At 57.2% G+C, this 14,359-nt stretch overlaps 1 protein-coding gene across 4 annotated transcripts in view; it reads right to left on the bottom strand.

The window, feature by feature from the left end:
- GATAD2B (GATA zinc finger domain containing 2B) overlaps nt 1-14,359 on the bottom strand; it is a 43,133-nt gene that overhangs the window by 9,853 nt on the left and 18,921 nt on the right. For 3 of the 4 annotated variants that reach the window (XM_080368779.1, XM_080368781.1, XM_080368778.1), the window contains exons 2-5: nt 6,881-7,210; nt 1,561-1,690; nt 1,166-1,297; nt 680-811 (exon numbers count right to left, since the gene is read on the bottom strand). In XM_080368779.1, coding sequence (XP_080224905.1) covers nt 680-811; nt 1,166-1,297; nt 1,561-1,690; nt 6,881-7,209 — 723 coding nt within the window. In that variant the 5' untranslated portion in view covers nt 7,210. Of the gene's footprint in view, nt 1-679; nt 812-1,165; nt 1,298-1,560; nt 1,691-6,880; nt 7,211-7,783; nt 7,944-14,359 lie in introns of those variants that run through there. The other variant, XM_080368780.1, reaches the window with a different exon arrangement.

Below are 14,359 nucleotides of genomic sequence, written 5' to 3'. Positions count from 1 at the left end.
AAACAACCGTGTCATCCAGAATTAGCATCCTCCCAGCACACGGGCAGAAAGGTAGCTGTGGCAGACAGCACCCTGGCCCTGCCTACGGCACTTTCCCAAAGAAGGTAAACAGTTCATTTCCCTGCTTTGTTTGCATTTTTCGTTGCCCTCTTCCCCTTCTGACCGTTCCGCATCATTTCCAAAAGTGGCTCCGCTGACCGGCCATCCCTGTGGGCACGGGCACACGAGCAGTTTTCTCCCTGCAGCCCCAGAACTTGCATTACCAAGCAGCAGAGAGCTTTCTCCAGGGCCACCACATCTCAATTCAGCTCCTTCCACCTCACACAACCCGAATCATCAGCTGGACAAACCTCCAGAGCTCGCTGCTGGAAATATCTGCCCCTTGTGAAGCGGCAGAGCATCCCGACCTCCCAGCACACGCCACGCAAGGAGCCGAGAGCTGGGATCACAGGGATGGCTCAGCCTCTGCCCATCGGCTCCGGAGATGAGTTTGCCTGCAGGGAGAACGTCCCAGCCCACCTGTGGGACACCAGGCTGTCCTACTCATGGTGCTGAGAACCGCCAGCATCTACCTGCCTCTTGGAAAAAGCATCTCGGGCAGAGACCAACATGCAGCGTCATGTGCGCCCCAAGCACAATTAAGTCTTTTGCACAGCGAACGGGCATCAGGAAGGCTCACCTGTAATGTCCTTAAGTTCTGAGGCTCAACCCCCTGAGCTCCAGGCCTGGAGGGAAGTTTGGACAGTCCCTGCTGTCCCACATGAGCAGGAGATGGCTGGACAATAGACGCCGCATTCTGGACAACTGGAGTCTAGATGGAGAGAAAATGAGAAGTGGCGTCAGCACACGGCGTGTGGAAAGGAAATCCATGCACAGGAGCGACGCAGACCAAGCCTCGCTGACATTACATCAAGTACTAATACTTCAGAGCCGCAGAGATTTATCTTCTCAGCCGGCCCTGAGGGCAGCACGCTAGGTGGGACGGGATGCGGGTTTGCTACAGCCACGCTTTGGTAAAGAATATCACACAGGGGGGCAAATGTGGAGTAAAGGAAGGTCCGAGAGCAGAGAAATTCTTGGTGTTTGCCCGCTAGCAGGCTGCTCGGAGGCCAAGCGCCTTCCCCTTATCCCACCTCGCCCCCAGCGCCGCTGCTCAGAGCTTCACCTTCTGCACCACGTTCTCCTTTTGCAGCTGACTTTGCCTCAGTTTCTTCAGCAGCACAAGCCTGGCCTCCTCCAGCCGTAGCTCATCCCGGAGCTGCTTGATCAGCTGCTGTCGCTCCTCTATGCTTTTACCCTACAAAAAGAGGCGGAAAATCAGAACTCCAACCGCCGAAACCTGCTGCCGGTGCCTTGGTGGCAAGAGAGCAGGCGGCAGATTTCATACAAGCGAGAGTTTGTACCACAGGTAACCAAGGATGCGAGAACCGGCTCGTTATGCCCAGAAGTTCCCACATTGCTCAGAAACCCCCTTAACTCCCAAATTCTTCAGCAAAGCAGACACCCCACCACCCCACCGCCGGCAGCGGAGCGGCTCGGGACAGCACAGAAAGCTCTTACCTTAAACATTTCAAGATTTGCTGCCTTAAGCCTTTCCTCCATACGAGAGCTGGAACGGGGACTGGATGCCTCATTATCAGAGAGGACGATTATATCTGGCGAAGGGGTTAATCGGCCCCTGTCCTGGTCGCTGCGTAAGAGAAGGGAGGGAAAAAAATCAAATAGTAAAATGGAGAGAAAAAAAAAACAAAAACTGAGCCACAACACCAAGGCATCAGCAGCAAAGGTGGGAGTGGGACAAACCCTTCCCCCTTCCCCACGGATGCGAACCGGAGCCGATGAGCACCAGCCAACTGCCGGCTTTAGGACGGAAGCATCCTCGGCTCGTGGGAGGGGAGAGATTCGTTCCAAACCGTCATCTTCCCCAGGGTGAAAGGTGGGTTGTTTTAAGCGCAGGGTAAGCAAACACGCGATGCAAAGCCCATCTGCGAGAGGAGCAGGTGGGCGTTCGTAACAAGCCGTAGCGTAACTAACCCGTAGCCAGGTGCCGAGAGGAGAGGGCACCGGGATAGGTACTGGGATCTGGGATTGCTCCTGCTTACCCAGGAAGATCACCCTGCTGGAGCTGGGAAGGGGCTGACTCCCCCAGCTAACACAAATGTAAATACTCTAAGCCTATCTCCATACAAACCTATTTTAAAAGGTCACTCTGTAAAGGAAAAGCTGAATAAATACCCTGCGTAGAGTCCAAAGATCCAATGGATCTGTGATCTAGAAACTGGTAAACGAAAACAACAACGGCGCATCACTGGGGCGGGGTGGGGGGGTGGGTGGGGAAATATATTTAAAAAAATAAAGTAAAATCAATGTTATAATCCAGCAGTATCCACGCCCCGCACTGCTCACAGTGGCATCATTCAGAGTAAGGAGACACTAATAAAAGCCCTTTGCTATCACCAATTTAATGTACTGGTGCTTGGAGAGCCTTGGAAAAATGCTAAATAGTCCAGTGCGAAGCAGCACGAGCAGTGTGGTTATAAAGGTGCCGGGCACGCTGCCACGGAGGCAGACAGGCTTGTTGCTCTCGGACTCACTGGAAGGTCTTTGCTGCGAGGAGATCCACAGATTATCTTATCTGAAACTTGTAGCTTTGAACACCCTGGAAGCCAAATCCCAGCTCCCAGGCTTGGCTGCTCCAAGGGGGCTGGGGTCGGAGAGGATGCTCGGAGTAGGACGATGTCTCCCAGCAGGTTTTGCCTTCGGCAGCTTCATCTCCCAAATGTTAGAGCCGCTTTCGTGGGCATTTCAAAACGCTGGTGCCGGGTAGCCACCCCCTTCTCCAGCCGTCGCACATCCACCGCAAACCCCCGTGGCTCAGGGAGTTGGCGTTCAGCTGGAGAAATGCCCCCAGCAGTGCGGCTCCACCCCATCCCAAAAAAAACCAACGAAGAAATCAAAGCCGTGAAAGCTCTTGGCTGCCCCCAAAAGCACCGGGACGCAGCTCTGCCGGTATTTGGGGGTGACGAGAGCCCTCAATAACCTCTTTGTGGGCCATCAAACGATGCCTTGAGCGTGCGAACACAGCATCTGCCCATCAACAGATACCCTGTTCTTGCAGATCTCCCTTCGGCACCCCGCAGACGCCGCGTGCAGGATCCAAACCAGGGGTTTTCCAGCTGCTGCTCCCTCTCCCAAGCGGAGGAGGACGTTCCCCAGGTCACCGGTGGCAGGAGGGCTTCCAGCTGGGGCTGTTTGTGGTCTGTCCCAGCGGTGTGCTCAGCAGAGAACATCCAGAGCATCCTCTCGGGATAAAGCCAGCCCGAGCCCATCAGGCAAACCAACCTGCATCCAAGGAGGTTGATATTTAGCCAGCCAGGAACAAGAGCTGCTTTTGGATGAGTCTTCAACAGCTTTTGAGCGGCCCGGTGCCCTCCCGCCGCATTTTTATCTGGCTTCTGCTGCCAGCCACCCAAGGTGCCTATCTCCAAACTATCAGTGAGGACACAGAACCATCCTCACAACAAAGCGTGTGTCCCGGCTCAGCTCGCAGCCGCCGTTCCCCAAACGGCCTTTCCAATGTCAACAAACACCACCACGACCAAGCGTTTGGACTGGAGGCTCTCCGCGACGCACAGATCACACCTTAAAAACAAAAACGGCTTCGGCAGAGGGTCCCTTCCCCCACCAGGACCCCGCAGGCACAAAACCCAAGTCCCTTCCTTTGGTGCAAAGCCCCTGGAGGCTCTTGTTTTGAGCAACAGCATCCCAAAGTCTGGGAGCGGAGGGACTGAAGGCAACGGTGCATTGAGCACAGCAGGTTTTCCTGCTCCTCTCGCATCCTCGGCCACATCTCGGGCACACCCAGAGTGACGAAGCATCGGATTTGGGGTCAGGATTTTCCTAAATGCGGGCCGTCGTTACGGCTGATGATGATTCTTTCGCACAAGCATCCAGATAAGTCAGGGCTGTTTCATTTACATTCCGTCGACGGGAAAAAAGCAAAGCCGGCATCAAAACCAGACAGGGGAAAACAAGGGCCATCTGCAAAGAATTGCCGAGTATGTCAGGGTTGTTTTATTTACTTTTGTCAAGGGAAGAGCGTAATTGCAACAAAACTACTGGAAGGAAAGCTACGCCGATGAGGCAGGAGGCAGGCAGAGGTGAGAAGACACGGAGCACGTTCCCAAGCAGACTCCAGCTTAGCGACCTCTGATCGGGTTCGGAAAATTCAACCCCCCCCAGCCTTATTTCTCTTGTGAAGAGACGGGTTTTTGCGCTGATTTCAACACCCATAGCAGAATTTTTTCTACCTCTTTTTAGGGCTTGTTTCTTTTCAATCACCGTTTGCGATGCTGGTGTCCGCACCCGACGCTGGTACCCAGCTGGATTCCCCGCACCTCACGCGAGCACGCAGCCCTCCGCACCGCCTGGCGAAGACGACCTGTGCATTAATTTACCCAGAGCCATGATCATGGAGTATAAAATATAAGAGTGTTACCCGCAGCGTTGCACCCACAGGGCTTCTCGGCAGAGCTGCACTTTTCAGGGGCGCAACACCCAGACGAGGCGCTCGGAGCAGGACACGAGTAAACCCTGGGCAGGTACAACGGGTGCTGCTCGTACCCGAACACTGCTCTGAGCGCAGATAAAACCCCATGGGACCCTCTAACACCACCCCTGCCTCACCGCACGCAGGTCTTCAGCCGGCGGGCAGAGGTGTCTGGGCAGGTTTAAGCCACATCTATTGTCAGTAAAGAATAATCCAGGTGGGATCCCCCTCCCCACCTCCAGCACTCCAGGTCTGCTCGCACTTGCGATGCTCTGGAAAGCAGGGTGCGACGGATGAGAATTACTGAAGACTGATGGCGTTAATCTTTCTAATATTTGTTATACTGATGGCATCCAGAAGGAGCCAGAGGTGCCGACATCCCCAGCCTTCAAACCCCCCCGTCCATCACCTGCTCGCCAGCCTCTGCTGGGACAGGAGCCCCCCCAAAGGGCAGGCAGAACCCCCTCGCTCTCCAAAAGTCACCACCACCACCACAAAGCCCCGGTGCGACACACCAACAAAGACTAAATCCCAGTTTTGCTGAATCACAGCCCCAGTTCCTCGAGGAACAGGGAGAATGAGACCAGAGGATGCTGGCAGCACACAACCCGTCACGGAGAGGGATCCCTGCCCTCGGACCTTCCTGCTGAAGGAGCCAAACTTCCCGTCTGGCGACAGGCAAAGATGGAGTCAACCAGCCAGGACACCGGTGGCTACCTCCAGGCCACCTCCTGTTGCCACAACTCTGCGTAGGAGCCACCACCGCCTCCTCCAAACACGCCTCCACGGTGGCAGCCTGGCTCCTGAGCGAGGTGCAGTCACCCATCTGAAGCACCACGAAAATACAGAATCACCGGGTGGTTTGGGTGGGGAAGGACCCTAAAGACCCCCCAGTGCCACCCCTGCCCTGGGCTGGGACACCTCCCGCTACAGCGGGTGCTCAGAGCCCCGTCCCGCTTGAACTGGAGTGTCCCCAGGGACGGGGCACCCACCAGGACGGGGCACCCACCGCCTCTCCGGGCAGCCCCTGCCGGGGTCCCACCACCCTCGGCGCAACAAATTCCTTCTTCACCCCCAGCCTGAATCTCCCCTTTTCAGTTCAAACCGTCCCCCTCGTCCCCCGTGCCGGGACAAGGTCCCCCCGGAGCCCCCTCCCCCCCGCGCTGAGCCCCCCACCCCAGCCTGGCTGCGCAGCAGAGGGGCTCCAGCCCTCGCCTGGGTCCCTGCCCATCCCCAGGACCCCCCAGCTGGATGTGGCCTCACCAGGGCAGAGGGGCACAATCCCCCCCACCCACCCCATCGATGCCGCCCAGGAGGCGGTTGGCTTCCCAGGCTGCCCGCGCACGCCGCCAGCTCATGTCTGGCTTTCCATCCACCAAAAAACATCACAAGAAGGTCTCAGCACCTCGCACCTACTTCAAACAGGACACCCCCGTCCTGCTCCTCGGCCCGTCTGCCCAAGCCTGTGCTGGCTCAGCATCCCAATCAAGCCACAAATCAATACTGTTAACGTTTGTTTCCTTCTCGGTCCCAAGAAAGCCGAAGTAAGGGCAGAGGTGGGACGCAGCGGTGCTGTGCAGCCCGCGGGACAGGCTCTCACGTGCGACCCTCTCGCTCCAGCCCCCTTCAGAACCTGCCTGCAGGCGTTGGCTGCGGAAATTGAGCTGCTGGAATTCACCGATGATAAAAAAATCAGGTGTGCGTGCACGGCCCAGGCGGAGAGCGTGAGGAACACTGGAGCTTCTCCTGGAAAACAGACCCAACTCACCGGCTCAGGGAACCGCTTCTCACCAGCAGCCTGGGGCTCAGCGAGAAAAACCAGTTACTACTTCGCCGTAGAGGCGTGAGTAGCCTGGCCAGGGTCAGGTTTGAGCGACTGTCCGTGCCACCTGCATCAGGACTGACCTCCAGCTAAATAAAAGGCTTCTCCTGCCTCTCTGGTAGGTGCCAACAACAGGTCCTGGCCGGAGGGGACACCCTGCTCCTCCGCGCACGCCGGCAGGCTCTGCGCTGCCAGCCGCTTGTAATACTGCACGGATGGACGAAGAAACCAAACCCGTCTGGTTTGGGGGAGGAATCAGAAGGGCAGCAGAAGCAAAACCAATGCAAGAAGAGCGCTGAACGCCTTCCAGAGACACTGCTGGGAGGGCAGGCTCCACTCCTCCGTGTTCAGCCAAAGGGACCTCGCAGACACCAGGAAGACAACCCCCCCTCCCCCCATCCTCCAGGAGCGCAAAATGTCACTTTAATTTCTGACTTGGGCTCTCACATACTGGCAGAGCACGGGCTTAACTACAGGCAAGCTACAGACTCCAGTCGTTTGGCACCTACCTTCTCCTCGCGCTCATATCCACCGGCTCATCGTTAATGTTTTCCTTCCCCGGCCTCCCTGCAGTCCTGCCATCCCCATGGGGCCTCAGGCTCCCATTCAGCTTTTCTTCGTAGACTTTCACTCCATCCTGTTTCACCGGGAGCTCGTGGGGCACCTCAATGCCCGAGAGGTCTTTCCTCTTCAGCAGTGCCAGCATCTTCAGGCGCTCCATCGCCTCATGTCCTTCCATTTTCAATCGCTTTGCCAGGACATCATCCCGATCATCCGCTTGGTCCAAGCTCCGTTTCAAGAGGTTCAGGCGCAGAGCATCTTCCGTCATTCTGTCCATCCTGCGGGACAGAGGTGGACAGAAAGACACAATCAGTATCACGGCAAACAGAAAACGGCTGTGGCAGACCCGGCTTAACTCCCCCAGGGCCGGCGGGGACCTCCGAGACCCGCTCCCCCCCCTCAGGGAGCACCGACCTCCCACGCACCGGCATGCGGTGACCTGCCGGCAGCGGTGCTCACACTTGTAGCCCCGATCCCAAACCGGCCAGGCAGGGAGTTTCCCAAGCAGAAGGAACCACACGCACCTGAAGGCTGAGAGCACCCCCAAACCCTTGAGAACAGGGGGGCACAACCCCCTGTTGGGCACTGAAAGCCCACCGGCTGCGACTCGGCGAGATTTACTAGCAAGGGGAGGTGGAAAACGCTCAAGTCCCCCAGGGATAGGAGGAGGGCAGCTCAGCTCCTTCCCCGGCTAAGTGTGCCCAGCCTCAGCCTTCGTAAGGCTTCGTGCCGCAGACTTCTGGATCTCGAGGGGACCCGAAGCGCGGTTTGAGCCCCCCCGCCCTCAGCACAAACGCCACGGCACGCCGAGTTGGGTAGCAAGCTCCCCAAATCCAGAAAAATCCCCCTACCATGCAGTTTTCCCTCTTTCCACGCTCGCGGGTGAAGCTGCCCTCCGAGTCGGTGAGGAATGCGAGGCACCTTCTCACTCAAAGGATGAAGGCACAGGACCACTCCCACCCCCACTCACTCTCCATCTTCCCCTGCCTCTCCTCCAGGTGCAGAAATGCCCTGCGGCGAACAGATGCAGTAAAAAGAGGAAGGAGCCGCAGAGCCCATCCCAACCCCATCCCTCCGCTCCCAGGCTGATAAGAAACTAGCTACAACACCCCCCACCCCCCCTGGAAAAAAAAAAAAAAGTAGCCAAGGGAGCTCCACCTGAAAACAAAAACCAAAGACAGACCAGCTCGGTGAGGTCTTTACCTACCGACAGGCAGAGCGGGGCTGGTGACGATGACAAACAGTTGGGGATAAGAGAGAATTAACCCGGGGTTTGTCACGGCCGCGGGGACCGTGGTTCGCTCCGCACCAGCGGCTCGCAGGGGCTCGTCCGTGAGGTCTGCACACTGCGAGCTGCGAGGCCAGGCCACGGCGGCCGGATCGCCGGCACCTCAGCTCCTCCACACTGGCTTCAGGTGGAGCTTCCTACACTTGGCTCTAAAGTCGCTCACGGGATAACGCTTCGCCGAGCCAAACTCCTGCCAGGAAAACGTTGTTCTGGCTCAGTTATAAATTCCCTATAATTACACACCTTCCAACGTACAGCTGTCACACAAGTTCAACTACAGCATCAGTGCGGTCCCAAAGGTACGAACCGTGCTAGAGAAACCTCGCTCTTAAAAAAACAGGGCGCAGGCAGCAAGAAAACAAATACAAATCGGCCCCAAAAAAATAAAAAAAAATAGAAAAAATAAAAAAAATCCAACCAAGCCCCTAGCACGGCGCGATCTCAAAGAGGCTGCCATGTCCAGGGCGAGCACCTCCGACTTCTTTCTCCTTGAACTTCTTTTCTACTTGACAGCCTCGTCTCTCGGCAGGAAAATGCACGTCTTCTGCAACCAAATATAGAAAGGCAAGCACGGGCAAGCCGAGGAAGACACATGAAATGCTGCTCTCCACCCCCAGCCCTAAGAAGTGACCCCAGGTTAAATTGAAGCCGTGAGTGGCGGTGGGTTATTTAAGACACCATGGGATAGCGAGAAGCCTCACCGCACCCAGCACCGCGGTCTGGATCCGGCTGCTGGGAAAGCGCCGAGCTCCAATTAACTCAGCCATGAAAGGGCCTCCACGGCTGCTTCCTCCACTTCGTGCTCCGGGGAGATAAAAGCAAGCGAGGAGGAGGAGGGAGAAGCCCAGATACCTGGCAGACAAAGGCTGATGCACAGGGAGGGAGCACTTTCTAACTGGCCATCGCTTCACCATTGGCTTGAGGACACGTCAAAAAAGCATCCCTAGATCCCCACGGCGCGGTCAAGTCATCCTGCAGGTTCTTCCCTACTGGGAGGCAGCTTCATCCCTACGAAATCAACTCCACATCGATCCATGAACTAAATGTATGGCTTAAAAAAACCCAAAACAAATCCAAATAACACGCGCTGAGAGCAGGGGAGATATGTCTTGGTACCCAAAACCCTTGTGCCGCTTCACGCACATGGGTATTTCCCATCGTGTGTTCTGACACCAAGACAAATGCAGCTGTAAGATCGCTGGCAAGCCGAAAAATAAAACGATAGTGGAGCACACAAAGGAGGTTCAGGCTTCCTGAGGGCACAGTGGTCTTCCTCTGGCCTCCAGGAGGGTGGGGACAGGTACCCGTGTGTGGAAAACCATCGAGCATCATGATCATCTGCCCGCTGAAAAACCAGGAAAGGTCCAACTGCACCTCAAGGTGCAGAAAAAAAGCAACGTACCCAAAGGGAGAGTCGCTGGGCTCTGACGAGGCTCCCATCGAGCCATACCCCTTCACCAGCAGCCGTTCGGGCAAGTGAAAGCAGCCCCCCAAAATGGGAGCGGAGTCGTGCGTTTCCTTTAAAGACCCTTTAAAGGAGCTTTCCTTTAAAGACCCACGGCCGCCACTGTCCCTCTGAGCTGCTACAGGGGAAAAGGGGAGAAATCAGGGGCCGGTAAGTGCTGGTTTGGAGCTGTGCTGCCCCTGCAGAGCCGTGAGCAGAAGGCGGCTGGGGAGCCCGGTCTGCAGGCAGACACGCAGGCGACAAGCAGCATGATGGCCACGCTCCGAATCCAGTCGGAGCATGAAAAAAAAACAGCGACGGAAGCACTGGCAGGACCGGTGTGTGGGCAGCAGCCAGGGTCCACCACCATCAAGACCACGAAGCAGGTACAGCAGCGGTACGGAAGGACAACAACCCTTTTGCTCGGCCTCCCGCAAGACAGGTCTCCTTCCATCTCCCCTTCCCCACGGGAAGCCCAGGGACCTACCGATCCCATCACCGAAGCGGGTTTGTGGGTGCCCCTCTCCCTGCCTCTTGCTCCATCCCAAGAGTGGTACCGCGCCCCCGAGCATCACAGCATCCCTGTCACCTTCCAGCTTTGCCGTCGCCCGCCAGCACGGAGCTGCAGGACCAGCGGTTTGTCCATGGGGAAGTTAAGGAAATGCCGTCTCAGGACGCAGAAGAGGAAGGTACCGGGTAGGGAACGGAGCTCAGGGCCGAAAAAACACCGAGGAAACAAGACAGCAGCCTCCAGGACTCAACGGTCCCCAGCCAGCGGGACTGCGGCAGCACCCTTCCGCACATCCCCGTGCTGCAGGGAGGGAGGACCCAGCAGACCATGAATGAAACCCCGGCGCGAGGAGACGCGAGGAGCTGGGATCGGCAGGATTTCCACACGCCCTCCCCCTTACCATGAGTGGCTTTGGGACTAGAAACAAATCAAAAGCGCTGTTATCAGAAACAGGTACCACAACTATTTAATCCTTTCAAAAGGAGGCTTTCCAGGCTTGGTAAGGAGCACGCACTTTCAGCCAGCTTCAATAAAAACTAAATTAGGCTTCAGATTCTTTATTGAATGGGGCCCTTCAGCGTTAGCACTCAGCTGCGAGGATTGGGGAGGGGAGGGGAGAAACTGCAGCATTCCTGGGAGCCCTGGGAATTTCCAGAGCACCTCGACGGCTGAACTGGGCAAGCCAGGCGATAGCACTCAGCTTCATCCCAAGAGCAGGAATTCTTCCAACCACGAGCTGTTCAGCGAGTCTGAAGGTCAGACAGCCACGAACGTCAGTACCGGCCCCGCTCCGTGCCACCGTAACCCGAACCACCAGCAGAGATTAGATATCTCCAGTTCGACTCACAAGCAAGGACTGGCTGTGGAGCATCTCCCTGTCAGCAATCTGGGATTATAAACTAAGCAAGAACAGATTTTTCCCCCCCCCCACCTCTGAATTTTAGCCACTTTTCAGAAGAAACCAGACAGGAACAGGACCACACTACAGGGATGCACAGCGAGCGATGCCGTTCAGCTGCAGCAGCCAACGTGGGTGTGCTCGAGTCACACCTGAAGGACGGGAGGCAACGGGCACGTCGGCACATCCTCACCGACACAGCACAAACCAGACCATCCAGACTCGCCTCCCTCCAGCAAAACGCTCCTGGAGATCTGGCACATCCCAGGAAACAGGCTCTCCCTTCTCTCTCTTCCCTAAGGAACTTTACTTTAAAAATACAATAATAATAAAAATGGAAAGAAAATTCTCAAATGGTGGCAAAATCCCGCAGGGGGAAACAAGAGCTACAGAACATGTTTTGTTTCGGGCTTGATACAGGCTGTAAGCATCTCCAGTTGCAGCTCGGCAGGTGAGCAAGCTTTCCCGACTAAATAAAAAAAGAAAAGCCGGTGTCAGATCAGAGCTGGCATTTCAGGGGCTCCCAGGGAGGAGGTGACAGAGGGGACGCCCTGCTCAGCCCCCCACGACGCAGGGACGTGAGAGATGAAACGCAGCGCCATCAGCAAGACCAGACCAGCCGCCGTCGGAGCGAAAACGCTTTCTAGGAATTGCAGCCCAGCCAGCGGGCAGGCAGCACCCAGCTCCCTTCTCTCCACCGACAGCAATTCCCCCACCAGGCGCCGTCCCTCGGTGCGCAGACCCTCTTCCCAAAGACTCCGGGTCCCCAAATTCAATGCTCAAACCTCCTTCTCTGTCCCAGCACCATCCAGTCCCCCCAGCCCCTCCCAGCTTACAAGCCCCAGTGCTCTCCCCTCCGCAGCCCCTCTGGGTCGAGCCACGCATTTCCAGCGTCACCGGTTCCCAGGCTCACCTTCATTTTTGGTCCCCGACATCCCCACGGCTGACACCACGGGCACGTTGTTCCACGAGGAAACAAGAGCGTCACAGCCCCGTGCCCATCTGTGCCGATGCCGCCGTCAGCACAGTCGGGAGCAAGGCAGGCAACAGCTCCAGCATCATGCGCTCCTCTGTACGTTCCTTTACCTTTAGGCGGTTTTACTTCTCCAGTGCTCGAAAGACAGGTTTGCCATTCCCAGACAAACAAAGCAGCAGCCCAATTTTCCATTTATATTTGATACAGCACCCACAAGAAAAAAAAAAAAACAACAAACCCCCAACAACAAAAAAACCCAACAACAAAACCGACAAAACTATTTTAAAAGCTGGAACAAGTGAGTTGGGCTAAAAAAATGAATATTACACTGGAGAAGCAAGTATAGCTGGGGACGGGATATAGCTGGTTCTTAACGCACAGCCTGCACGGAGAAATATCCCCTGAGGTTCACCTGATGAAGGTGGGACCAAGCAACCGAAGCTGATTTCAACTCGACTTTATTCAGGGAACCCCAAGAGGTTACAACCCCTTCCTCGTCTTTCTTTCAGGGCTCCTCCATGGTGCTAACCCACACTTTCGCCTTCCTCGACTCCTACGCGACCAACCGTGCCCTCCAGCCCCTGTTCCCGGTGGCCTCAGACCCTCCAGAACTAATCAACGGGTTGCAATTAATGGGCGGACGCACAGCAAAGCTGAAAGGCAACAGCAGCTCCCGCACCGTCCTACCTACCCAGCCAGGGCCGGCAGCACCCAGAAGGAAAAGCCTTAGAAAAAAACGCAGCAGCCACCCAGCAAGGCTCCCCCGGAGCCAAGAGCGAGGCTGCGAGCGGAGACACCAGACAAATCCTCCCGTTTCTACCTCTGGATGCGATCCAGCCCGGGAGGTGCAACCTACGCTTCTCCGTTCTCACAGGAGTCCAAGCGAGGAGCCCGAGGTCAAGGCCACGACATGGAGATCACGCCACCACTGCTGGAGGCTTCCTCCGGCTGCCGGGCTGGAGCTTTCCAGGCTGGAGCTCGCCGGGCTGGAGCCTGGAGCTCGCTGGGCTGGAGCTCGCTGGGCTGGAGCTCGCTGGGCTGGAGCTCGCTGGGCTGGAGCTCGCTGGGCTGGAGCTCGCTGGGCTGGAGCTCGCTGGGCTGGAGCTCGCTGGGCTGGAGCTCGCTGGGCTGGAGCTCGCTGGGCTGGAGCTCGCTGGGCTGGAGCTCGCTGGGCTGGAGCTCGCTGGGCTGGAGCTCGCTGGGCTGGAGCTCGCTGGGCTGGAGCTCGCTGGGCTGGAGCTCGCTGGGCTGGAGCTCGCTGGGCTGGAGCTCACTGGGCTGGAGCCTGGAGCTCACTGGGCTGGAGCCTGGAGCTCACTGGGCTGGAGCTCACTGGGCTGGAGCCTGGAGCTCACTGGGCTGGAGCTCACTGGGCCGGAGCCTGGAGCTCATGGGGCTGGAGCTCGCCGGGCTGGAGCTTACTGGGCCGGAGCCTGGAGCTCACCAGGCTGGAGCTTACTGGGGCGGAGCCTGGAGCTCGCCGGGCTGGAGCCTGGCTCACTGGTCTGAAGCTTACTGGGCTGGAGGCTGGAGCTTTCCAGGCTGGAGCTTACTGGGCTGGAGCCTGGAGCTCACTGGGCTGGAGCCTGCCAGGCTGGAGCTTACTGGGCTAGAGGCTGGAGCCTCCGGGGCTTGAGCTTTCCAGGCTGGAGCTTACTGGGCTGGAGCCTGGAGCTTGCCGGACTGGAGCTTGCCAGCCACGCTCCAGGCAGCATCAGCCACACTGAGCATGGACAGCCGAGACGGACACGCTGCGATGCTCCATCCCCGGCCAGGCAAGAGCAAAGCCTCCTCTTTGCCTCCACTCCAGACTCTGCACAAGGGATCTCAGATCCACCCACGAGGGATCTCTGAGCCGCCTCCTCTCCCAACTAGTCGAGGCTAAAACTTTTTGCAGCATGACCCTCCTGGCAGCCCTCTGCCTGCCTTCCTGCGAAGCCGTTTATACTGGCCGCCGTCACAAGCGTCCGAGGCAAGATGGGCTCTACACCAGATCTCCTCTGACATTTCTTAAAAGGAAAATCTTCCTCCAGCGACACATGGTCTCCCCAGTTCCACCACGCCCAGTAACAACCAGTTTCCTTAACTCATCCCTGCTCCAGCAGCACAAGGAGCCGCTGCACAGGGGCAGCCGACAGCGCTGGAAGAGCTCAGCTGGGATCCCGCTTCCAAGGGAGCACAGAAAGAAAATAAAAGGATAAACCAGACCTGTTGCCTGCTCTGCTCCTTGCCAAGCCGCTTGTCTTCCGCGGAGGAGAAGGGTGAGGATGTGCTGCGCACCACGGGCTGGCAGTGCCGAGCGAAGGGACG

Source organism: Falco punctatus (genome assembly GCF_963210335.1).
Source record: "Falco punctatus genome assembly, chromosome: 18".
In the NCBI taxonomy this organism is placed as follows: Eukaryota; Metazoa; Chordata; class Aves; order Falconiformes; family Falconidae; genus Falco; species Falco punctatus.
Note: the sequence above shows the minus strand (reverse complement) of the source record. Positions and strands in the feature narration are given on the sequence as shown.